The sequence below is a fragment of the Lathyrus oleraceus genome, chromosome 2, assembly GCF_024323335.1.
Source record: "Lathyrus oleraceus cultivar Zhongwan6 chromosome 2, CAAS_Psat_ZW6_1.0, whole genome shotgun sequence".
NCBI classification, from domain to species: domain Eukaryota; kingdom Viridiplantae; phylum Streptophyta; class Magnoliopsida; order Fabales; family Fabaceae; genus Lathyrus; species Lathyrus oleraceus.
The window spans coordinates 142,575,726-142,602,245 of NC_066580.1; the positions used below are offsets into that span (position 1 = coordinate 142,575,726).

A 26,520-nucleotide genomic window follows, 5' to 3' on the forward strand; every position below is an offset into this window, starting at 1 on the left:
TATCTTTGGTTGAGATATAATTCTCCCATTCCATGATGTATTGAATATAAGTCTTTCTATTTATTAGGGGTTAGTGGCATACTTGTTGATTGAATCCAAGTTGGAGCCCTCCCTCTTAAATGTTATAAAGCACTCATTATCCATGGATGTTTAGTTGAATGTTCTCCCGTTGATAACAAAAGATCTTTAAGCTTTTGTTAAAATTAATTCACTCATCTTTGAAATTTTTACCATGAACTACGATATTTTGATCCCTAATTCTTATGTTGGTACGTAGGCATAAGACCGAAGGTCTTGTCAAACACAAAAATATAATAAATCAATTATTTTCTCATCCCTACATTCAATTTTCAACAAACATCTTTTTAACTAAAACACTTGCACACAAAAAAGGGCTCCCTAGTGTGAAGACATGACTTCTTAGATGTTTTGATGACGACAATCTTTGCTACAAAGCTAAGACTGATTAACAAAAAGGATTGATCAAGATTCAAGCTCATGAACGAAGTTTTCAACCTATGATCAAGTCTTGATGAAACTCACGAAGAATCGTTTTTCAAATGGATAAGGTATAACACTTGAACTCTAGATGCTTATACAAGTGTTCAAAACATGTTTCATTCATGCCATAATCATTGAAAGTATTTTTATGCATCAAACAAATCATAACACTTCACTCTTTTAACTATTTTTCAAAATTGTGACAAAGTAACCGATTATCCGTTTTATGATAACCGATTACTCTGTGTAAATTTCAAATATTTTTGAACGTTGAAACAAGTAATCGATTATCCTATTTGAGGTAACCAATTACTCTGAGAAAATTTCAAATATTTTTTAACGTTGAATGCAAGTAACCGATTACCCATATTAAGGTAATCGATTACCACTGATCCAGAGGCAAAAATCATTGCATCTCTTCATTGAAACTTTTCTGTTTTCTTTACCATGAACCATGACAATCTTTGGATTATTGCACTCATTTGAGGAGGTGTTTAGACAATATATAAACATCATTTTTCAGATTTCAAAACAACCTCCCTTGTAAAAATTTCAAATCATTTACACACATTCTCTCAAACTTTTTAAGTGTTCTTCCAAATTTTCTTAAGAGTGAAACCTTGCATAAACTTTCATTTTCAGCATCATAGTTTCATTTCATACAAAGAACACTTGTATAATTATTGTGAGAATTGAGTGTTACAAAGGAGAAGATCAATTGATAAATTGATATACTTCAAATTCCAACTATTTCATCTTCTACAAAAATTTAGAAATTGTATTTCTTGATTACAACTTATTTTTAGGATTGTTAAGAATAAGTTTGTAAGGTGTTATCCTTGTTATCCAGTGTGTGGATACAAGAGGTCCATTTGTGAGAAATTAAGTCTCGATTGGACTTTAAACATTGTAAATCCAAGAGGATTGTTCTTGGTGTGTTAGAATTAGATAGAAAGACCTTAAGGTGTCTTGTCTAGGAATCTAACATTATAGTGAAATTCTCTTTTGTGTTGAAAGAGGAGTGGAGTACTCTCAATCTGTGAGGGGAACCACTATACATCATGGTGTTCTTTACTTTCCGCACTTTACCGCTTTTCATCACATAAGCATCTCAAGAAAGTAAAAGTCATAAACCTTCAAAAATACGGAAAATCGTCTAGGTGCCTCATTCACCCCCCTTCTAAGGCACTCCTTAAACTTACAATTGGTATCAGAGCAGGTTATAGGTAACCTGTTCCTAAAAGATCCGCATGGCTTCCGCAAGCACGAATCCGGTTTTTAAAGACGATAGAAGTAGAAACAAACCACCACTATTCTCTGGAGAATATTTCGATTTTTGGAAGATCCGTATGAAGGCACATCTAGAAGCCCAAGGAGAAGGCATATGGGAAGCCGTTGAAGATGGTCCACATAATCCTATGAGTGTGGTCAATGACGTTGGTACTCCAAAGATAAAGAGTTCGTATGATGAAGATGATAAGAAAAAAATCTTAAATGAAAAGAGAGCAATAAACATTCTTCAAAGTGCTTTAAGCATGGATGATTTCTTCCGCATATCTCAATGCAAGTCGGCGAAAGAAATAAGGGACACTTTAGTGGATACACATGAAAGCACCGCCGAAGTAAAGAGATCAAGGTTGAACACATTAAGTCAAGAATATGAGATGTTTAGAATGCTGCCCGGAGAATCCATCGTGGCGCTACAAAAGAGATTTGTTCACTTGACTAACCACTTGATTGCTCTCGGAAAAACATTTACAAATGATGATCTCAATCTTAAAGTACTAAGATTATTGACTCGAGAATGGCAACTGAAGGTGACGACTATCTCCGAAAAGAAAAGTCTTTCAACAATGACGTCCGCATCACTCTTTGGCAAACTTCAAGAACATGAGTTAGAACTTGGTAGACTTGAGAAACATGAAAGTCAAGAAAAGAAATCTAAAGGGATTGCCTTGAAGGTAGACTCAAAAGAAGATAAAGATGATGACGCATTGGAGGAAGATGAGAATTCCATGCTCCTTGTTAAAAGGTTCGGTAAGTTCTTTAACAAAAATGATAAATCCTTTAATGCTAAAAAGAATAGACATTTCAGGAAAAAGGAGGCCACCACATCTACGCAAGATATAACATGCTACGAATGTGGAAAGCAAGACCACATAAAGCCGGAATGTCCTAAACTTTCAAAGAAAGGTGGATTCAAGAGCAAGAAGGATTTCAAGAACAATAATGCATATCTTGCATGGGAGGACAATGAAATTAGTTCTTCATCCGGATCGGATAGCGAGGAATATGCAAACTTGGCGTTAATGGCTTCTCATCATTCCGATGGTGAAGAGGTTAGTAATAATTTTTCTCTTTTTGATGATGATGCACAAGATGCAATTAATGAATTGTTAAATGAATGCAAAATTCTTTATAAAACTATATCATCTCAAAAGAAACAAATTTCTTCCTTGGAAGAAAAGATTGAAATTTTTTGAAAATGAAAAACAAAAGATGATTAGTGAAAAGAAGAATTTTGTATGTCTAGAGTGTGAGTCTCTCTCGTTCCAAATTGTCCAACTTAAAAGAGTCCTTGAAAGGTATGAAAAAGGACAAATTGGTTTGGAAGGGGTTCTTAGCCAACAGAGGTACTCAAATGACAAAAGTGGACTTGGTTACTCCAAATTTTCTAAACCAAGTTCAAGTAAAACTATCTTTGTAAGGCCTAAGGATCATTCTCCAAAAGAAAGAGTCAACACACCAAAAGTTGTGCATCAACATCCTAAAAAGAAAAAATTTACAAAGAAAAAGTCCTATGTTCCTAGATATAAAAGCAATTTTGAACCAACCTGTTTTTATTGTGGTATTATTGGCCATACACCTAATGCTTGCTACATTAGAAACTTTAGTGTAGCAAAGGGGAATTATGTATGGGTTGATAAAGGTACTAATTATAAAGGACCCAAAGCATTTTGGGTACCTAACAAAACTTAACTTTGTTTTGTAGGTATGCTTGAAGGCCACATCAAATCTTTGGTATTTGGATAGTGGGTGCTCCAAGCATATGTTCGGTGATGTGCACAAATTTTCAGATCTAAAGCTTAAGGCTAAGGGTTATGTTACTTATGGAGATAACAACAAAGGAAGAATTCTTGGCATAGGCAAAGTAGGTGCACCAAATTTCATATCCATCGAAAATGTGCTATATGTCGAAGGACTAAAGCACAACCTCTTAAGCATAAGCCAACTTTGTGACAAAGGATTCAAAATAAGGTTCACAAAAGATGAATGTTTAATTGAAGACGAAGTCACACAAGAGGTAATGTTTATAGGTAATCGATTTAATAATATTTTCATGATTTCCCTTGACGATGTTTCTTTGAATGTTAAGTGTCTTGTGGCAAATAACAACGACTCATGGTTATGGCATAAGAGATTTGCTCACATTCACATGGAGCACTTGAATAAGTTAGTAAAACATGACCTTGTCATTGAATTGCCAAAGATAAAATTCATCAAAGATAGACTTTGCGACGCATGTCAAAAGGGGAAGCAAACCAAATCTACTTTCACATCCAAGAATGTGGTGTCCATTTCTAGGCCACTACAACTGTTACATATGGACTTATTTGGTCCATCAAGAACAAGAAGCTTTGGAGGTAACTTATATGCTTTAGTTATTGTTGATGATTATTCTAGATATACCTGGACATTCTTTTTAGTGCAGAAAAGTGATGCATTTAAAGCATTCAAGAAGTATGCAAAGCAAATTCAAAATGAGAAATCATTAACAATGGCCTCCATAAGAAGCGATCATGGTGGAGAATTTCATAATACCTCTTTTGAAGATTTTTGTGAAGATCAAGGAATATTTCACAACTTCTCGGCTCCGAGGACTCCTCAACAAAATGGAGTAGTTGAAAGAAAGAATAGGTCATTGGTGGAACTTGTAAGAACAATGCTTAGCGACTCAAATCTTCCTAAGTATTTTTGGGCGGATGCGGTTAGCACGACAAGTTTTGTAAGTAATAGAGTTAACATAAGACCTATCCTAAAGAAGACTCCATATGAACTCTTCAAAGGAAGGAAACCCAACATTGCTTTCTTTCACATCTTTGGATGCAAGTGCTTTGTCCTAAACAATGACAAAGACAACCTTGGTAAGTTCGACGAAAAATCGGATGAAGGTATTTTTCTTGGTTATTCTCTTACAAGTAAGGCATATAGAATATATAATAAAAGAACTTTAAATATATAAGAATCCATGCATGTTAAGTTTGACGAATCTAACCCCTCGAAAGAGGAAATTGTTGTTTGTGATGATGATGATGATTTTGTAGAAATTCCTAAAGAAGATACTTCAAACAAGAATCAAGAAGAACCGATTCAACAAGAGTCAAATGAAAATGATATACCTAAGGAATGGAGGAGTCATAAAGATCATCCCATTGACAAAGTAATTGGTGACATTAGTCAAGGTGTTACTACAAGATTGAATATCAAGGATGCATGCTTAAACATGGTGTTCATTTCGCAAATAGAACCCTCTAAAATTGATGAAGCTCTAGAAGATGATCAATGGATTGTTGCTATGCAAGAAGAATTAAACCAATTCGAGAGAAATCAAGTTTGGGAACTTGTTTCTAGGCCAAATGGTAAGCACATCATTGGAACGAGATGGGTGTTTAAGAACAAACTTGATGAGAATGGAATAATTGTTTGAAACAAAGCAAGATTAGTCGCTCAAGGGTATAATCAAGAAGAAGGAATCGACTTTGAAGAAACTTTCGCTCCGGTTGCAAGGTTAGAAGCTATTCGTTTATTACTTGCTTACGCATGTTCAATGAATTTTCAGCTATTTCAAATGGACGTCAAAAGTGCCTTCTTAAACGGCTACATCAATGAAGAAGTCTATGTCAAACAACCCCCGGGCTTTGAAGACTTCAAGCATCCTTCACATGTATATAAACTGAAGAAAGCGCTCTATGGATTAAAACAAGCACCAAGGGTGTGGTATGATCGTCTATGTAATTTTCTATGTGAAAAAGGTTTTGAAAAAGGCAAAGTAGACAAGACTTTATTTATAAAGAAGATAAAAGGGAACACCTTACTTGTTCAAGTCTACGTAGACGACATAATCTTCGGTTCAACCAACAAAGAACTATGTGAAGAATTTGCGTTGATAATGCAAGGTGAATTTGAAATGTCTATGATGGGAAAGATGAACTACTTCCTTGGATTACAAATCAAGCAACTAAAAGACGGAATCTTTATCAACCAATCTAAGTATTGCAAAGAGTTGTTAAAGAGATTTGAAATGGATGGTTGTAAAGCAATGTCAACACCAATGGGCTTCGGAACCTATGTTGATCAAGACGAATTAGGTGTGTCATTTGATATTACGAAGTATCGAGGTATGATTGGTTCTTTACTATATTTGACGGCAAGCCGTCCTGACATGATGTTTAGCGTGTGTTTATGTGCTCGCTTCCAAGCAAATCCAAAGGAGTCACATCTCACAGCGGTCAAAAGAATCATGAAGTATCTCAAGGGAACAACCAACGTTGGATTATGGTATCCTAAAGGTAGTGTTTGTAAGTTAATTGGTTATTCTGACGCGGATTATGCAGGTTGTAAAACAGATAGAAAAAGCACTAGTGGAACGTGTCACATCCTTGGTAATGCATTAGTCTCATGGTCATGTAAGAAACAAACGTGTGTTGCTCTTAGTACGACTGAAGCAGAATACATAGCAGCGGGCAGTTGCTGTGCACATAATCTTTGGCTAAAGCAACAATTAAGTGACTATGGAGTCGATCTTGGATGCATACCACTCCGATGCGACAACACAAGTGCGATTAACATCACAAAGAATCCGGTCATGCACTCAAGGACCAAACACATAGACATTCGACACCATTTCCTTCGTGATCATGTGCTTAAAGGCGATGTCGAAGTTACCTTTGTCGATACTCATAATCAACTGGAGAACATTTTCACAAAACCACTCGCAAAAGAACCATTTTATAAGATTCTAATAGAACTTGGCATTTTGGATGAAGGTGACATATAACTATTTCACAATTATTCACTATACATTATTATGAGGCAAAGGTACACAAGTTCTTAATCTTTCTTATTTTGTGAAATTTCTCTTTAAAAATTTGTATATGAACTTTTTGCATCTGTGTAACCGATTACTCCTTATTGGATAATCGATTACCCTTCATATTTTTGCCTTCTTTACAAATTTTCATTCTATGTAATCGATTACTCCTTATTGGATAATCGATTACCCTTCATATTTTTGTTCTTTTTACATATTTTCATCTGTGTAACCAATTACTCCTTATTGGATAATCGATTACCTTGCATATTTTTGCCCTCCTTACAAATTTTTATTCTGTGTAACTGATTACTCCATATTGGGTAATCGATTACCCTGCATGTTTTTACCTTACTCGCGAATTTTTAAACTACGTAACTGATTACCCTCTTTAGAGTAATCGATTACCACTGTTCCGTCCAGAATTTTTTTTATTTTTTTATTTTTTTATTTTTTAAATACACGTGAGTTGTTGCATTATCTTGTGTGTTATGTGGTGCTTAGTATATATTGTTTGCATGATTGATAATTATTTTTCTATTTCACCCTTTTTGTTAATGACAAAGGGGGAGAAGAGATTGTTGTTACTATGTTATTTCCTTGTTTTTTGTTTCTCTCTAACAAAATGCAGATTTCAAAAGACTCCTTAACTCATAAATTAAGGGGAAGCATCTTTTAAGGGGGAGCATTTGCTAGAGAAACATACTTGGATCAAACTTTCATTCTTTTGGGTTGTCATCATCAAAAAGGGGGAGATTGTGAAGACATGACTTCTCAAATGTTTTGGTGACGACAAACTTCGCTACAAAGCTAAGACTGATTAGCAAAAAGGATTGATCAAGATTCAAGCTCATGAACGAAGTTTTCAACCTATGATCAAGTCTTGATGAAACTCATGAAGAATCATCTTTCAAATGGATAAGGTATAAAACTTGAACTCTAGATACTTATACAAGTGTTCAAACCATGTTTCATTCATACCATAATCATTGAAAGTATTTTTATGCATCAAACAAATCATAACACTTCACTCTTTTAACTATTTTTCAAAATTGTGACAAAGTAACCGATTATCCATTTTATGATAACCGATTACTCTGTGTAAATTTCAAATACTTTTGAACGTTGGAAACAAGTAATCGATTATCCTGTTTGAGGTAACCGATTACTCTGAGAAAATTTCAAATATTTTTTAACGTTGAATGCAAGTAACCGATTACCCATATTAAGGTAATCGATTACCACTGATCCAGAGGCAAAAATCATTGCATCTCTTCATTGAAACTTTTCTGTTTTCTTTACCATGAACCATGGCAACCTTTGGATTATTCTGCTCATTTGAGGAGGTGTTTAGACAATATATAAACATCATTTTTCAGATTTCAAAACAACCTCCCTTGAAAAAATTTCAAATCCTTTACACACATTCTCTCAAACTTTTTAAGTGTTCTTCCAAATTTTCTTAAGAGTGAAACCTTGCATAAACTTTCATTTTCAGCATCATAGTTTCATTTCATACAAAGAACACTTGTATAATTATTGTGAGAATTGAGTGTTACAAAGGAGAAGATCAATTGATAAATTGATATACTTCAAATTCCAACTATTTCATCTTCTACAAAAATTCAGAAATTGTATTTCTTGATTACAACTTATTTTTAGGATTGTTAAGAATAAGTTTGTAAGGTGTTATCCTTATTATCCGGTGTGTGGATACAAGAGGTCCATTTGTGAGAAATTAATTCTCGATTGAACTTTAAACATTGTAAATCCAAGAGGATTATTCTTGGTGTATTAGAATTAGATAGAAAGACCTTAAGGTGTCTTGTCTAGGAATCTAACATTATAGTGAAATTCTCTTTCGTGTTGAAAGGGGAGTGGAGTACTCTCAATCTGTAAGGGGAACCACTATACATCGTGGTGTTCTTTACTTTCCGCACTTTACCGCTTTTCATCACATAAGCATCTCAAGAAAGTAAAAGTCATAAACCGTCAAAAATCCGGAAAATCGTCTAAGTGCCTCATTCACCCCCCCCCCCCCCCCCCCCCCCCCCCTCTCCCCTCTAAGGCACTCCTTAAACTTACACCTAGGAGTATCTATGACACTTTGGATGCTAATACCTTCCCTCTGTGTAACTAACCCCCTTACCTGTAATCTCTGACATTTTATTAGTTTTGATTTGAAAACTTCTTATCTTTGAGTTTTGTTCGTACTTTTTTCCCTTTTCCTTTGGAAACAATAAAAGCACGGTGTCGACTTTGGTTTTATTGACGTTGAGATAACCAATAACTCAGCGGTCATGAATTTACCATTACACGCACATGCCATTAGGTGACCCATGTCAGGGAAGCGCGTCCATTTTGCCTCCGGTGCCGGACCGCTAAGGTAAGGAACAAGACTCATAAACTTTATCGATTTTTTCTTTCTTTCCGTACAACCTTGTGTATGATTCTTAATGCATCTTCAACTCTTGGATAAGTTGATGACGAACAATTGTATGACTATCTTCTCCTTTATCGAGTAAAGCTGAAACGGCTTGATAACCGTAATTATCATCCCCCGCAACATTGATCATTCGCTTGATATATTTGTGCATAACAACTGGCATCTTGTCGATGAATGAAATATTTGGCGGAGTAAAGGTGTCCTCTTTTTCACACTCAAGAAATGCAAACTCAATAGTATATGTCTTCTCAGTTGAGATAACACCAACCATCTTCAAAAATGGAAGCATGTGCTTATTGGTCTTGTAGGTTGAATCAAGTATAAGCACAGTAAGAAACGTGTTGAACAACTTTATGGAATCATAATGAGTCTAAAATATATCTCTAACAGTAACTCCATCCTCACACGTTCGGTACCTAGATACGTAACTGTTATCATCCAATAGTTTCAAGAGTTGTTGCATCTCAGTTTTATCCCCCCTAAGCGCCTTGTTAGTTAGGTAGCAAATATTATACACTTTTTTAATATTTGATATACTTTCGGGTCGTTTCCGTTTCAATGTTTCAAGTATATTTTTTCGGTTGAACCAGATTTAATGTCATGTCAGCAACACATTCCATCTCTTCAGGCATGAGCCGACAATATTATGATGACCGACTAATTTTTCATACAAATCATGGTTATGCAAACCACATATCACATTAAATCTCTAGTTTTTGTTTGCCAACATGTAATCACACACCTTGAACAAACACTCACATTTTCTAAAACCAGTGTCGTCTCTTTTAAAATTCCAGAGAGAAGTTCTATATTTTCCACTTCTTTCGCACGTCATTGTCACAAAAATGCATCTTCTATTTGAATCATTATCCGATATTCCGATAACCACACCAAATCCAAGTTTAGAGGCCTCCATACAAATCCATTAAAGCATTTGATCATGAGATTCAAACTCTTGATTGTTTTTAAATTGGTTGCCAACATTTACCGCCTTCACAACAACACCTTGGACATTCGCAGAAACAACTTGTTTTGGGAAAATATCGGGGTGCACCATATCTAATGAAAACAATTAAAACCAGAATGATATATAAGCGCTACTACTGAAGACAGACTTGGAAATCAAACACAGACAACTTCCAGAAATGCATCTCCGGACTAGTTCATACTCGTTTTGGAGATACATTTTCAGACACAATGCTCTTTTTTCCGTAAAAAAAACATGATTAATATGAGCAATGTAGAGGGAAATGAAGGACCTTTATTTAAAATTTTATCTTTTTTTGCTCCCTATAATGTGGTTAACCAAAAGAATGGAGATTTAAAGTGAAAAAATGGATTGTGAGTAGATGGTTTTTTGATTAAGGGTTTGGTTGAAAATCAACTATGGCAACAATGGTTGTGTGATCATGCATCTGCTTCTTTTATCAAATATTTTCGGAGATGTATCTTCAGAAATATCAACATGTAAAGGTGGCAAAAAAATTCAAAATTCCGCCCATAATTTTGGAGATGCATCTCTGGAATAAAAATAACTCAACGTATAAGGCGTCTCTTAGAATGACATTTATTGAGTATGTTAGAGATGCGTCCGGGGATGCATCTCCAAAAACAGAAGACATTTTTGAAATTTGTGTGATACAGTAGTAGAAATATATAGGATACGTTAAGAAATAGCCAAATAATTAAATAAAAAATCTTACTTTCAATGCCAAGTTGATTCACAGCTCATAAATTTTTTTGATGCAATTCTTGTCACCATGATAAACAATTCTTGTTTTTTATGGGTTGATAGTTATTAACATTATCATCTCTTAGTCTTTTTTTCAAACCTTTTCCATTCAAGATTTCAAGAATAATTTGACCTTCATTCAAAGGCTTAATCCAACATCCACGAGCCCCTTCTTCAATGGCCTTCATCACAAGAATTGGACTTGTTGATTGGTCGACACACATCACTACAATTTTGATTTGATGTGTAACATGTTACAAGAAATTGTAGGAAATCATGTCAAGCATTTGAGCTTTAATACAAGAACCCTTAAACCATGTAAAAATTGGTGGAGAAGAATTTTTATTTCCGTAAAAAAAGTCATCATAAAAAAGAAGAGTGCAATAGAGTTTTTGAAGAAAAAAATAGAATGATGATGTTCTAGTTTCTTTATGAAAACTATTAGTAGTATTTATGAAAACTATTAGTATTTATATAAAGGATAATACTAATTTGTGCTTCACTAGCATATGTTAAACAATTTATAAATAGAAAATTTATATTGAAAAAAGTAATAAAAATATTAATTATAAAATTTAGATAAAAATAATACACAAATTTCAAGAAAATATTTTTACAATTAGTTTTTAATATATGCCTCTAGAGCAAAAGTTAACATTACCCTTATATAATAAAGATTTGACTTGAGTTAAACAACAACTTTATTAATTTATTAAATCAATATTAAGTTGAGACATAAAAATCAAATCAAGCAATAAATACAATTGTTAACAAAATATCTATTTTAAATTCTAATATTATGTTTTAAAAGTGAAAATATATCAATTAATAAAAATCTCATATTTACACATTTGCGTTAAGATACTCAAAATCAATTTAAGATTTGTTTTCTTTCTATTTAAAATTTGATTAGATTACATAAAATAATATGTATCCGCTATATTAATAGTAATTAATATTAAATTTGTCCATGATCACATTCATAATTTGATATTAATTATAGTCTAAATTGATTTTTTTTTAGTAATTATGAAATAGTATGATATGATATTCATAAATATTTTTGAAAATATGGATGATGAGGGACGCTATCAACCAATATCAATCATATATCACGTCAAGTCAAACATGTCAGCGTAATATATTTCTAATATATTTCTATCGAATAACAATGTAAATTTGTTTTACCCGTTTAGTGTGCATCTCCATTAAATCCAATATTTTTTTAGCAATTAATTTTAACTTTTTAGTCTAAATTGTCCTTCCTATTATTTAACTTTTTAGGTAGGAGATGGAATTTACATGAGCCGACAATAGCGCAATATCATAATGTAGCAAAGCCAGAAGGTAAAATGATAGTGTAAGGCTATAAGCTATGTATATGACAAATCTAATTTAACCAAGTTTGTCTTTAGAAGTTACTTGGTTCTTTCAACACAGTCCATTTGCAGCAATACATTCCTATGATATCCGTGAATCAGCCTCTTCTTCACAATGCAAATGGTAGGTACATTTACATGATCTTCCCCTGTTCAAATTAGATGTCTTCGTGAGGGGCAATTAGACTAATGAGCTAAAGACCCAATTCTGAAGCACTGCTGACAAGTTTAGAATTTGCCATCCTTCTGGTGATCAGATCCTTCAACTCTATCTCTCCGGGAAACCTTCCCTCTTTCAGTTTAGAGAACACCTACAATGACAAAAGAGTTTGAAGGGGTTAATGAGTTCAGAAGCACTGAAAACGCCATATACATATCTTCCATCTAATCTAACTATCATCTCAGCAAAGCCAGGGCCAGAAGGGGAGTCAAATTTTGCATGTTTTGAAACAGAAAAGAGGAAATTTTTTATTCAAGATTAATTTACTATTGGCCTGTTACTTAGGTGTTATAAAAATAAACCCTTTAGTAATGATATAGTAACAATATATACCACCAAAAAAGACTGTAACAAAGGAAACCTAATAATCAAAATAATGTCACCAACCCAAATGACTTGTTGAAATAGCTTTCCCCCAACTCCCTAGTAAAATCATGTTCGAATAATTGCAATCTGAAAGTAGATGTTCTAAACTACAAGTACAGAGGTTTTACATGATAGATCAAGGGGTCTACCATTATTAATTGGCATACAACTAGGTAGCAAAACTGTTTCTTATTTTTCAACTAGCATTGACCAGATCAATGATGGTTGCTAACATGTTATATGATAATATTTAATACTCTTAGATCAATGATGGTTGCTAACATGTTATATTATAATATTTAATACTCTTCGGTGAACATTAAGTAACCGGAAAATGAAGTAAAGTGGTAAAAATGTTGATAAAACTAGTCATGCAAGGAACCATTCAATCATGATTGATTATGTGTGTGTGCTTGCACAAAAAGTCCCAAAACATAACAAAATTTGAATTCAACGGAGAAAAATCAGAGGCTCAACTCATAAATATTTACTAAAGTATATAAGAAAGTGAGAGATAGAAGGAGAGCGAGCACCAACCAGATTGCCGTTGAAGTAAACTTCAAATGCCCCAGAGCTTTGCAAGAATGACTGCAAGGCATTCCCCAGAAGCCAAGTAGTAGCAATGGTTCCAAACCTATTAGCACGCAAGTTAAAATACCAAGGAGGAGGTGCAACAAAACCCAACATTGGAAAAATCTGTTCGCCTGCAACTACAACACCTACAACCCCAATTTGGACAACTGGAACCACTTTACTTAGCAGACGTTTTGGAAGTGGTGGAGGATAGTTTGCAAGAATAACCTCAACTCCAGGAAAAGCAATCTCCAACATATTCTTTAGTGTCACCGCTGTTCCCCTGCATAAAACAAAAACATCCTTTTACACCAACTTACCCATCCTAAACAATAACCATGCGCAGAAACATAAGCAATGCAACAACTACAAGAAATATGAAAAAACAAGCAGAGCGATGATTTCAAAGAAGTAGAATAATGAGTTAAGGGCCTGTTTGGATTGGCTTATTTGAGTTTATCTACTGCCATAAGTTTTGTGATACTGTTTGGGAGACTTCATCATAACAGCTTATGACATTTTTTATATATTTTTTAATTTATTTTTATAAATTCTTTAAGATAGCTAGTAAAAATAACTTATACCATTTTTTTTACACAACTCATAACTTTTAAAAACAATTTAAATGTATTTTATCTTTTGTTATAAAAAACACCTTATGCGAGGTTATTCATAAGCACTTATTTTGATAAACACTAGGGCTATGAGCTGTTTATCCAAACAGCCTAATTACTTGTCAAAATTGCAAGAGAAACTAGTGAACTAAGAAACTAGTCTCTAGTTAATTAAGGAAATTCGCCATGAATTTCTTGATAGTAACTTAGAAATATTTCAATCGGTATTGTAAAGATGAATTAAGTCAATATAAAAACCTATTAAGTAATACACTCAACTCTTGAGGAACAATAACTAACTCTACTAAACTAATATAAATCTAGGGTTAACAACAATAGTGATGATGATGATGAATTAAAGGAGATAGTAAGTACTTGTAGGAGCAAGAAGAGCAAAAATTGATGTTGACAGTGTTGCCGTAACCTACATCTCCAATATTTGAGGTGAGTCTCTGAAATAAAAACGAATCGAATGATTATTATAGATATGATGATAGATAAAGGTGAAAAACTCGATGAAGTAAATTGGTTGATGGGATTGAAAATTACCTCGGAGTGGGAGGGAAACGGTGCTACGGGGTCAACAACTGGATGTGGTTGTTGATGGTGGTGGTGGTGGTGGTGCGATGGCTTGGGCGGCGGAGGAGATGATGTGAAAAGGGAAAAGAGGTCGGAACAGAGAAGGAAGAGAGGTAAACCAACCAACAGAAGCTGAGCGCGATCCATGGCTGACCTGAGTGAGGGCTGTGATGGGACTCACTGGTTTTGATCTAAAATGGAGTACTCACTTTTTGTATGAAGATATCTTTAATTAAATTTTAATTTTAATTTATAACTCACTTTAATTAAATTTTAATTTTAATTTATAACTCACTTTTAATACTATTTATTATAAAGTTAACTTTATTTTTATCGGGAGGTTCTGAAGATACCAAAAGAATATGTAGGATTAGTTGGTAGAATATTTGTCTGTCAAAAAAGGAGGAGGTTTAGTAGGGGAGCATTGCGAATTTTTTAATTTGGCTCCTTAACAAATGAAAGTAGATAATTTTTTCAAGAAAAATTTGATTTGGATTAACTTACTTTTTTGTCGGTATGAAAATTTGAATAAAACGATGTTGAGGGATTCGTCGTCTCATTGTCATTCATCGTCGTCATTATGGTGGAGAGACATTTGTTCGGTGGGAGAATCTTTGAAGGTTGATCAAGTTTTGTGGTTTTCATGAGCTATTCCTCTAAACTTGGTGACAGTAATAGCACAGATTTTTGGAACCACCGTTGGTTGGGTCCGACTATGTTTCGTGAGTAATATTCTTCTCTCTTCATGCTTGTGGGCGCTCCGAATTGAAAATAGTGGAGTGTGGGGTTTGGAAGGATAACACTTGGGGCTAGAAGTTGTAGCAATTGATGTATGTGTCGTCGGGGGCTGACGCTGAGCGGTCGCAAGAGCTACTGCAGATTTTGTTTATGTTCCATCCATTTTTGGGTCAAATTGATGAGTTTGTTCGGGAGAAAAATGCGTTCAAGTTTGTGGTTAAATTAAGTTACTAATGACTTCAACATTTGTGTAACGTAGGTTTGTTGATTCATGAGAATTTCAAGAGGGATTTAGTGTCTTTATGGAAGACTAAAACTTCTAGAAAGATTTTAATTTTTTGGTGGAGACTTTTGCTTAACAGATTACCAATAAAGATTGAGCTTGCTAAGCGAGGAGTTATTCAAGGTACTCATAATTTATTTTGTCCGCTTTGTTCTCACGACTTTGAAGATTTTGATCATCTGTTTTTTAGTTGTGAGAAATCTAAACTTATTTAGAGGAGGATTTGTGAATGGTTGGGTGTTGAGATTAATTTGGAGAAGAAGTTGCTCGTGAATTGTGTTAGGGAGCTTAATAGCTAAATAACTTTAAATTTGTGGCTTAATCTAAATTAATTGTTTGTGTTAATCATTTGTTGGGTTATTTGAAGTTGTAGGAACACACAAATAGAAATCTCAGGTCAAACCTTGAGGTATAAGAAATCAACACACAAATTACATTATTCAGGATTGTAAAGCAAACTGCTCTGATTATCAGAAAACCACGCCAAACTATTATTCATAGTATACAAGTAATCAAGCTCTAATCCGATTACATTCTCCTTGCATACTTCATATTTTCCTTCACATATTATTATCAAACTAAATTCAAAACTCCTTGCAACACTTCTCCAATCGCCTAACCGATGTTTTGTTCACGCATCATAGATCAAAAACTCAAAACATCTTGAAGAGGGAAGACCTTGAAGTTTTCTGACTTCCAAGCCAGTGTTGCATATGGATTCCAATAGCATCCAAGTACAAGCTACTCCTTCCATGGAATCCCACCACCTTCCCCTCTGTAGTGGTTGAGGTGAAGAATTTCCCTACTTCCTCGCCATATGGACCATACTGACCACGACTGGTGTGGAATGTCAGTGACTTTATGATTGTATGATTCTCGTCCCTTCCGATTGATCCATAATAGCCAGATATACAAGTCAGTACCTCGTGTGGATACTCCAGTTGTATCTAACATCATAATAATCATAAATAATTTCACTAATTTGATCATAATCAATAAATAATGAATCAGCTGGAGTGAAGCAGTGGAAGTGCTTAAAGGAAGTGGAAACTGAGAATCATACCCTATGCATGGTGTCTCCTCCATTACCACCGTGTTTTGTAGACCACACAGATTGCCTGTTTCGATCATACTCAATTTGAATCGAGCAGATTCCTTCTGATACTTTTGTCAAATAAATTTGCTTAATCGCAGAAAAGACTCCATCATCCCAAGGTCTACCTCCATCCCCACCCCAAGGGCCTGCTCCACATGGAGCTGGTTCTTTGATCAAACCACAAGAAACCTGGGAAAGAGAGGACCAAAGTGAATACTACAACTTACACATAAAGATAACCAAATTCTCGAATGTCTTCAATATCTTCTAAAAGTTTATTATAAAAAAGTAATACCTCTTCAGCTGCTGCGGCCTTAGAAAGTAACAGCTTGTTAGGCCAATGAGCACTGCCTATCTCACCAATATTTGTTTCTCTAGGGATGATTTCCTTCGGATGAGTAGCTACCGGTACTACTACCTTCCCTTCTTCCACATGTACACCAAAAGCATCTAGGAACAGACCTTTTCTCCCATGAATGCCAACAATTTTACCTTCTTTTGCCTTTGTGGTGAAATAAGTTCCTTGTTCATCCCCAAATGGTCCATACTTCCTTTTTGTGGTGTGAAAAGTAAGTGATCTTACAACAGCCGGCCCCATGTACATCAAAGGTCCATAGTAGCCAGATATATGTGTCAGGACTTCATATGGGAAATCCAACACTATCTGCAAAATAATGCATAAAAAATGCTAAAAGTTCAATGTGATTTTCTAGATTATTAAGTAGAATAAAAATTTGGATGTATGCTCTTTGTTTACCTTTTCACTTTTATATCCTCCTGTCCCGCCTTGTTTGCATCCCCATATGGCATCCCCATCATGATCATACAAAACTCTAATCCATACAATTCCAACATTGCGCGACAAGTTGATTTGCCGGATTCCTTTATAAGTTCCATCGTCAAATGCAGATCCACCAATGCCACCCCAAGGACCATATGCACATACACCATCAACCTTTGCTGTTGACTTTTCTGAATGTGTTATCTGCAACATAAATAGATTTTAAGATTCATTTTATGTTAAAGCCAAATTTTGATATTTTAAATAAAAACTAAGGAATTCAAAGACAGAGAACCTCCATAAAGATTGCAGGCTATCTTACCTTTTCTTTGTGTTCAATGTTGTTGGTTTCTTGGACGGTAGAAATCTTCCCAGATACCTGTTTTGGTATAGGCTTACTGAAATCATCTTTCAGATCTTTCTGACGTACAGCAACAACAATATCATAGTTCTGGTTCACAGTTCCTTGTATCAAAGAATAACCAAAACTCTCATTAGTGTTAGTCATGTGGCCCGAATGAGCCAAAATTTTGGATGAATTTGGTTGCTTCAACGACTTCATATAGACTCCAATGGCATCTAGGTACCAACCACACTTGCCATGGAACCCAACAATTTTGGCCCCAGTCGTCGGTACTGAAAAATATGTCCCTTGCTCGACACCAAATGGTCCATAAGTTTTCTTGTTACTCTCAAAACTCAGTGACCGAACTAAGTTGTTCCCCCATTGATTTAAACTACCATGGTATCCATGAATTGAAGTTAAGAACTCATCTGGATAATCAAGTTTCACCTAGAGCACAGTCAAAAGTGGTTAGCTAAAATATGCACAAATTTATCTAAAATTGACGTCACAGATTTTTTGGTGCTAACATTGAAAATTTATATCACAGGATCAGCTTAATACATGATGAAACCTTTACCTTGTCAGTTTTATTTCCTCCACTACCACCATGTTTTTCTGACCAAATAGAGCTTCCTTTCCTATCATATTCAATCTGGATGGAGTCAATTCCTGCCCCGTGAACTATCACCAATTGCCTTACTCCTGAGTATATCCCGTCATCCCAACGGGACCCTCCATTGCCTCCCCATGGCCCAACAGAGGCAGGTTTCTTTATGGAGTCCTCAGAATTCTGCATGCAAAACATCATGCAAAAGTGTTAAAAAGTAGACGAAAAGACATAAAGTTGTTGAACATAAACTGTAAGGTGATGCATGCAAATGGTTCTACGCAAGTTAACATGAGACATTGTAAGAGTGAACTACCATTCTCTGCTTGTAGGAAGAGAATGATAGACCTTAGACAGAAAATTGTAGGTGCGAGTGTTAATGTCGATGTGGCTAGGAGAAGGCGTAAGAGGAATTTATGGAAGAAGAGAGTTGGTTTAAGGCATGGAGATTTGTATAAAAAATAATATAGTTGAAAAATTGTTAGAAGAAGCTAATTCTGATTCCACAATGGAGGGAAAGAAATGAAAGTCATGGAATCAGATTCCGAACAGAAATCAGTCTTCTGCTTTTATTAAGAAAGCTTCATGCACTTTTTAGTGGCATGGAGCTAACATTTTCTTCCCACACCTTATTTCCTCATTCTCAGAAGAATAAAAGAAATGGAGAAAAGAAACAAAATATTATCTTCTGCTATATTCCATTTTTGGAATTTAGTCAGGAGCACTCACTCTGTTGCTTCTGCATGCACTCACCATCTGGTGCAGCATCTATAAAGTATGTTTTATAAATTATTAAGGGAATAATCTACTACTCTTTCTGGATGCTTATTTGCGAGACAGTTTTGATTCTACGAGTATTTTATACCTCCACTAGATTTCTCATCATTAATCTATATAAGCATCTTTGAAATGATTACAATGATTGATTTCATTAATTTTTTTTAATAACGTCTCTTTGGAAATAGCTAACAGGACATACATTCAAATCTTTCATCTGGAATCACAAAATGCTTGAATGATAACCAAATGAAGTTCTATACACTTTAACCTGATACATAATGTGAAAAGGGGAAGTCAATAATTTAAGTTGCGTGAAAGGTTAATCTTATAAACATCAATTCATCAGAAAGTTATGTATGTCATGAACAACTATACCTTCAGACAGATTTAGATATTTCTGATATCATTGATTCACACACATAATTTTGCTCTACCAATAGTCCCTACAAGAACAATGGCCACCTTTAAAGTGGTGTAAGCACTTTGAATCACTTAAATATATTTCACACTCATATGCCAATGATATGTATTTGGCTGTGTCGTGGCAATCTCTACACATTTTCAAATTTTTAACTATTCGTAAAATTTGAGGAGTGTTGTGAAATTCTATTAGAGCAAAAGCAAATGCAAGTTTTTCACTATGCACACCACTAGTATTTTCCTTCTCCTCTTCCTCAATGCAAAGTTCACTGTCGAAAACATGTGTCCGTGTCTTGACATTTACAGCTAGCCGTTTTAGCCAAGAATATAGCTTATCCGAGTACGGGTTTGAGTGATCACCAACTACAAAAGTATGGACTGTGTTATTCCTTTCAATCCAGCATTGACCAACAGGTTTATTAACAACCTTTTCTTCCTCTGGCTCAAACTTCCCACATAAGGAATATGCCTGTGAAAGTAAATATCGAGTTGTATTATTGTCAGGTCCCAACTCATGCAGACGTTTTCCTGCAAGGACTGCCATTCCGAAATTTTTATGAATTCTGCAAGCAGTCAGCAAAGCATCCCATACAGAGGAATTAGGTTCAACAGGCATGTTTTGAATAAACTCCAGTGCTTCAGCAAGCTTACCGGAACGACCGAGCAAATAGACCATAGCAGAATAATGCTCCAAGCCTGGTCTAATCAAGTATTCTTCAGTGATGCAAGAGAAAACACTCTTCCCCTCATCCACCATTCCAGCATGACCGTAAGCTAAAAGAATACTTGCAAAAGTACCTCTATTTGGTTGAAGTCCTTGCTTCCTCATTTGATAAAAAAGATCAAGTGCAGACTTTGAACAACCATGTAAAACATAACCGGAAAGCATACAGTTCCAACTGACAACATCTTTCCGTGACAACCCATAAAAAATGTTTCTCGAGTACATTAAATTTCCTGACTTGGCATAACTATCAATTAATGAATTTGATACAGAAAGCTCAGACACTAAATTTCTACGCACAGCAAAACAATGGGTTTCTTTCACTTTCTTGCTGGCCACCAAATTTTCACAAGTAGGAAGGATACTTAGTATTGTGACCGAGTTGGGAGCTATCTGATAAAACTGCATTTTCCGGAATATTTGTAACGCCTTGTCCTTTTGTCCACTTTGTACGAAACCGGACATTAATGAATTCCATGAAGCTACATCTCTCTTAAGTTTCCCATCTTTCTCAATGCTTTTAAAAAGACCCAACGCCTGATCCTCAGCACCACTCTGCATATATCCTGTGATCATTGTATTCCATGTAACAACGTCTGGTGGTGATTTAGACTCCTGCATTTTCGTAAATAACTCATGAGCTTTGCCACAGAAGCCAGCTTGGAAATATGCTCCAATAATTGAGTTCCAAGAATACACATCTCTCTCTAACATCATATCAAAAATGCGTTGAACATCTTCAAGATTGCCACACTTGGAATACATTTCAATCAGTGAATTACCAATTAATACATTACTAACCAAATTCATCTTAACAGCAATAGAATGTATTTCTAATCCCATACTCAAAGATTTTAAGGATGCACATGCTGATGCTGCACTTGCAATTGTAATGCTATTGGGCTCAACACCTGCTAAAGACATTTCTCTCAACAAATCTAAAGCATGACTTATCCTACCCTTTTGAGTAAAGCCAGAAATCATTGAAGTCCAAGTATATACATCAGGAGCAATACCAAAAGATTCCATCTTTCTCATTAAACGAATTGCAAGATCACAATACCCTAACTGATTATAACACGCAATCAAAATGTTCCAAGTTACCAAGCTAGGATCAATTCCTTCTTTTTGCATTGCGTCAAAATACTTCTGAGCTTGTTCAATCTCACCATTATGGCAAAACCCAGATATCACCGCATTCCACGCAATACTATCCCTTTTATCCATACACTCAAAAATCTTCTTTGCACAATCCATCTCCCCACACTTGGCATACACAGCCATAATCGAATTATGCACACGGTACGAATAGCGCATTCCAAGCCGAATGACCAAGGAATGGATCAACCTCCCAGTCTCTAAATCCCTACACTTCCCACACGCCTGCAAAACCTTCGGAAGCAAAAACCCATCCGGCAAAACCCCATACTTCATCATTTCATGAAACAGTTCCACAGTCTCCACCCATCTCTTGTTTCTTGAACAAGCACCAATCATAGCAGACCAAGTAAACAAATTCCTCACACGCATTTCATCAAACACTTTGCGAGCCTTATCTAAACGCCCGCATTTAGCATACATACTCACCAATTTCGTCTCCACAAAAGGGTTCACTTTTTCAACCAACCCAATTCTAGCATGCAATTCATTACCCACCAAAATACAGTCTTTGTCAATGCATGACTGTAACAGGTTCATATAAGTAACGGGTCTAACCTTAGACCCTTGTTCAGCTATGGAATCAAGAAGTGTCACGGCTTCACTCAAGGAGCCATTAATGCATAGTTGGTTCAATTGGGCATCCATTGATTTTGGGTTTGAAGTTTTGGTCATTGAGATATTGTTGGAATTTGCGTGGACCTTTGTTGAGACATTGCAGTAAAATTGGGTGGCATTGTAGGAAGGGAATGTTAAAGAAGGTATTGATTTACTGGGTATGATGATATGAATCTTTTCCATTGTTTGTGGGTTTTGGAGAGAAGTTTAGAGATTAGGATTGTGCTGGTAAAGGTGTGATGATAGAAACTATGACAGTTTTGTTTCAGTTAACTTCATTTTTCTTTTTATCTATAACAATATATCTATATCAAGGAAGGGTAAACTTGATTTTCGTGTAGCATATTTCCTACTGATTTTAAGTTTATATAATTTACATAATCACTTCTAATAATTATTATTAAAATCACTATTATTATCTTTCCGATAATTTCCTATTATTAATTTCTTATATAACTTCCAATTAAAATTAACATTAAATAAAATAATATCATATATATTTTCACGTAAGTTTATTAAAAAAACACATAAACGGACATAAAACGCCTGTCTGAATGCTAGTAAATATATAAAGGGAAAACTTTTGGTGTAGTCTATTTTTCTATCATTTTTACTTTTATTTTATTATGTAATTTACCTAATAACTTCTAATAAAATCATTATTATTAACTTTTCCGTAACTTCCTGCTAATAACTTCCACATGCTGTATTTTTTAAAAATTATATTTAAATAAAAAATATCACTTAAATTTTTAATGATGTGCATTAAAAAAACGGACAGACGGGTCTGGACGCTAGTAATTAATAATAGTGATTTATTTTGTGTTTTTTAATGATTTTTTTGATAAAATGTAATTTGAATAATTCATAATAACTATGTTTATTGAAATAAAAATACTTGTGAATTTCATAAGTATCGCTGGTATTTTTTTAAAAAATATTTAATTTTTGTATAATTTAAATAAGTCCACCCTAAATTAATACATTCGTTGATGTCATTTTATTTAATTTTAGCTTTTATTTAAAGTGTTAAATTTTGAGCTATAATTTAAATAAATTCATACTAAATTATTGAAAGATTCAACATCAAATGAAGAACCTTGTTCAAGAAATGACGAAGAAGAAAAAACAATTCAATACTCGAACGAAGAAGGGGAGGAGAGACATTAACCTCGGGGAGAAATATGAAAAAATGTTCTTCTAATGAAGAGGATGAAATATGCTTAAAAGCATCATGCGATGGAGATATTATTCCAAGTATCAAACCATCTTATGCACAACTGTTTAAAATAAGTGGTCAATTAGTGGAAGAAATAGATAAACGGAGAGAACGTACCCTAGAACTTAAGGAATCACTAAGACATCTTAAGAAAATAAATGACTCATTCAAGATAGAAATTACTAATCTTATAAATTTGAAAGAAGAATGCAAGTGGCACGACTCCCTTATAAAAGAAATAATTGATTTACGTGAAACCCAAGAAAAGTTTAGCCAAGAAAAAAAGATGTTTGGCCTAATTTTATCACGTTAGAGATTTTCTATAAATAAGAATAGTCTTGGATTTAAAAAGGATAGAAAATCTAAGAAATGTATAAATCATAAGAAAAAGAAGTGTCCAATATATAAGTGCACACTTGGTAAAAGAATATGTTACTTAGAACCTTTTTGTTTTAATAAATTGGAAAGATCTAGACGTGAAACCTTAGATCTTCTCTGACTAATGCATGATCCCAAAAAGATATAGGCACCAAAGGTGAAACCTTAGTATTTTGCAGTTATGCTTTGCAGCTTGGGGAATTGACGATTATTAATAGAATTGTGCAAAGCAATTATACAATATTTATGAAGTTTCTGATCCTAGGATGAACAATGATGGAAAATGTCAACCCTGACGTATGATAGGGAATCATATTTAGACTTGAATATAACTGCAACTATAATTTCAAATATACCACCTACAAAAATTCCAAACCCCTACATGGCAAAGACCGCAACAATGAAAGCACCATGAGTCTTCTTATTAGAATATTCTGACATTATAGTGGCTGGAAGCAGATAGTCTCCACCTATATCGAAGCGGAAAAAGAAAAAAAGTTGTCATGTCTTGTTTTGGAGTGTGTCCAAAAGAAATGCTGCAACTAAGTGAACAAATCATTAGTGTCATGCCATCGACTTTTTTTACCTAACTTATCACCAAGCCAGCCAAAGAAAAGTTGGCCTGAAAGTGTACTGCAGAAAGCAACCCCATTTACCGTGGCTGATACATTTGGAGTAGGGGTGTTGTGGTGCAGTTTGAGCGGTTTTGAAGCTAAAAATCATTCGAACCACAAGAGAAAAAACATGTGGTTTGGTTTGATTTTGTTGACTTTTAGAAATAAAACCAAACAAATGTGTTTTGATTTGGTTTAATTGGTTCAGTTTTTCATAATTTTTTTATTAAGTCATATATACACATATAAAGGACAATATAACTTTGTGTTTAGTCATTCATACATTATTAAATAAAAACAAAACTCGTCATATTTGGACAACAACTTCTCATTTAATATATAAAAATCAGATTAGACAAAAGTTGAATAATAAATATAAAACAATAGCATAAAAAAATATCAAAAATATTATAATGAAACAAAAAAATAGAGGATATGAGAGATTAGTGAAGATGAAAAAGAAAGAACAGGAAGGGGAGAGATTAGAAAAGAAGATGTGCGATAAAAATAAAATTGAAAGAGAGAACATTAGCATAAAATTGAGAAGATGAAAAAGAAACAATATAATATAGTAGATATTAGAGAAAGATAGGCGATATGTACCTAGAAAAGAATGTGCGATACTGCTATGAGAGATTTGAGAAGGTTTAAACTGAAGCCCTAAGTGAAAGGAAGAGAAAATCATTCGTAATCATAAGACTAAGGCATAATAGGTTTGAGTTTTAGTTTGATGTGGGTTAAGTGAAGTTTGGGTTGTAACATAATGCGATTTGGTTCGATTTTGTTTTGTTCGCAAAGTACAAACTGCAAACCGAACCGAACCGCACGATTTTGCTAAAGAATGGTCCAAACACATCTGAATCAAATACGTTTTTTGCGGTTTTCGATTTGGTTCGGTCCAATTTGCGATTTTGTATTGGATCGGTTCGATTGAACACCCCTAATTTGGAGGCAACGTTCCTGGCTTCGTTGTACCGTCAACATGGTAGTATAGACGGTCGGGCAACTTGGTAACAAGAGATATGCAGAATAAATTGTATGCATCTGTGAAGAAGCCCATATCAGCTATGATGATTGTTGTGAAGTGGTACAATTTTATTTTTTCCACATCGAGTGCATTTAGCACCTGCATTTGGTCCTTTGCCATGGATTTTCAAGCCAGAGTCCCTAGTCTCTTTATGTTTCTCTCTTTTTGTCTTCCTTATAAAAGTGAAATCATGAATAACATTTGATTATTAGAGACATCTTTATTTTGAAAATAATACTACTATATAAAATTTTGCAATAGAAAACATAAAGGAAACATGAAAATAAAATAAAATAGTAGGCAGATGAACACTCAAATCAAAGACAAAAGAAAAAAAAGTAGTAGTAAGGTTTTAAATAACTCGAGGTCGCATAAAGACTTTCACAATTTTGGTCGATACATGTGTTTAAACATTTCAATAGTCGCGGTGTAATTAACCATAATATGTTATTTTTCACAAAAAGTGAAAATGGTCGGTATGGGCACCATAGTTTTAAATTGCACTCTGCAACGACAATTGTGGCTATAATATTGTGGATGCAGTAGCCTCCGCAACCACATCGGATCACAATTGCGGTATATTTTAAGATCCCGCATCCAAACGTATTAAAAATTACATCAACCAATTTTACCCATATTGTTTGCAATATTTTCATCTAATCTCAAAATTTTATAACTCCAAAACTCAATTTAATTCAGATGTAATGAAAAATCTTAACAAAAAGTGTTTTTCAACATTGTATTTCAAACATTTCTCCATTAAAATTCACACTGCAATGTGCATCGCAACAACCGAAAAGACTTGGTTTTGACGTAGCCTATTTTTCTACCAATTTTACCCTTAGATAACTTACATAATAACTTCTAATAACTACTATTGAAACCACTATTATCATCTTTCACATAACTTCATATTATTAACTTATACAACTTTCAATTAAAATTAATATTAATTAAAACAATATCATATATATTTTCACGTATGTTTATTAAAAAAAAAATGGATAGACGGACACTGAGTGTCCGTCTGGACGCTAGTAAATATATAAAGGGAATACTTTTGGTGTAGCCTATTTTTTTTTATCATTTTTACTTTTATTTTATTATGTAATTTACCTAATAACATCCAATAAAACCATTATTATTAACTTCCACGTAACTTCATGCTAATAACTTCCACATGCTGTATTTTTAAAAAATTATATTTAAATAAAAAATACCACTTATATT

At 34.2% G+C, this 26,520-nt stretch overlaps 3 protein-coding genes and 1 pseudogene across 5 annotated transcripts; all 4 read right to left on the reverse strand.

Moving 5' to 3' along the window:
• Positions 1–12,073: 12,073 nt before the first annotated feature.
• Positions 12,074–14,764, reverse strand: LOC127118538 (selT-like protein). Its single transcript, XM_051048746.1, has 4 exons — positions 14,472–14,764; positions 14,298–14,374; positions 13,273–13,591; positions 12,074–12,460 (listed from the first exon to the last, which is right to left on the reverse strand). The coding sequence occupies exons 1-4, from the start codon at positions 14,646–14,648 to the stop codon at positions 12,344–12,346; spliced, it is 690 nt and encodes a 229-aa protein (XP_050904703.1). The 5' UTR covers positions 14,649–14,764; the 3' UTR covers positions 12,074–12,343.
• A 1,142-nt stretch (positions 14,765–15,906) lies between these two features.
• Positions 15,907–19,651, reverse strand: LOC127118541 (jacalin-related lectin 3). Of its 3 annotated transcripts, XM_051048749.1 has the most exons (8): positions 19,508–19,651; positions 19,332–19,400; positions 18,323–18,535; positions 17,722–18,192; positions 17,376–17,603; positions 16,914–17,282; positions 16,586–16,807; positions 15,907–16,469 (listed from the first exon to the last, which is right to left on the reverse strand). In XM_051048749.1, exons 2-8 carry the CDS (start codon positions 19,344–19,346, stop codon positions 16,176–16,178), a joined length of 1,812 nt encoding a protein of 603 aa, XP_050904706.1. In that variant the 5' UTR covers positions 19,347–19,400; positions 19,508–19,651; the 3' UTR covers positions 15,907–16,175. The 3 variants fall into 3 exon arrangements, with proteins under 3 accessions (XP_050904706.1, XP_050904707.1, XP_050904705.1); XM_051048750.1 differs by lacking the exons at positions 19,332–19,400; positions 19,508–19,651 and adding an exon at positions 18,669–18,996; XM_051048748.1 differs by lacking the exons at positions 19,332–19,400; positions 19,508–19,651 and having other exon boundaries at positions 18,323–18,553.
• On the reverse strand, positions 19,563–22,347 carry LOC127118540 (pentatricopeptide repeat-containing protein At1g19720). Its single transcript, XM_051048747.1, has one exon. It carries the CDS (start codon positions 22,233–22,235, stop codon positions 19,563–19,565), a length of 2,673 nt encoding a protein of 890 aa, XP_050904704.1. The 5' UTR covers positions 22,236–22,347.
• Positions 22,348–23,910: 1,563 nt separating this feature from the next.
• Positions 23,911–25,410, reverse strand: LOC127122296 (inorganic phosphate transporter 1-4-like; annotated as a pseudogene).
• Between the last annotated feature and the right edge of the window lie 1,110 nt (positions 25,411–26,520).

What these genes read in the sequence shown, in the direction of transcription:
- LOC127118538 (XM_051048746.1), bottom strand. Translation starts at nt 14,648, where the DNA reads ATGGATCGCGCTCAGCTTCTGTTGGTTGGTTTACCTCTCTTCCTTCTC. An exon ending in CGTTTCCCTCCCACTCCGAG is followed by an intron (nt 14,375 to 14,471) that starts GTAATTTTCAAT and finishes TTTTTATTTCAG; the next exon opens with AGACTCACCTCAAATATTGG. An exon ending in TTTACTTCAACGGCAATCTG is followed by an intron (nt 12,461 to 13,272) that starts GTTGGTGCTCGC and finishes TTGTCATTGTAG; the next exon opens with GTGTTCTCTAAACTGAAAGA.
- LOC127118541 (XM_051048748.1), bottom strand. Translation starts at nt 18,553, where the DNA reads ATGATGTTTTGCATGCAGAATTCTGAGGACTCCATAAAGAAACCTGCC. An exon ending in GAGGAAATAAAACTGACAAG is followed by an intron (nt 18,193 to 18,322) that starts GTAAAGGTTTCA and finishes ACTGTGCTCTAG; the next exon opens with GTGAAACTTGATTATCCAGA. An exon ending in GAGGAGACACCATGCATAGG is followed by an intron (nt 16,470 to 16,585) that starts GTATGATTCTCA and finishes TTATGATGTTAG; the next exon opens with ATACAACTGGAGTATCCACA.
- LOC127118540 (XM_051048747.1), bottom strand. Translation starts at nt 22,235, where the DNA reads ATGGAAAAGATTCATATCATCATACCCAGTAAATCAATACCTTCTTTA.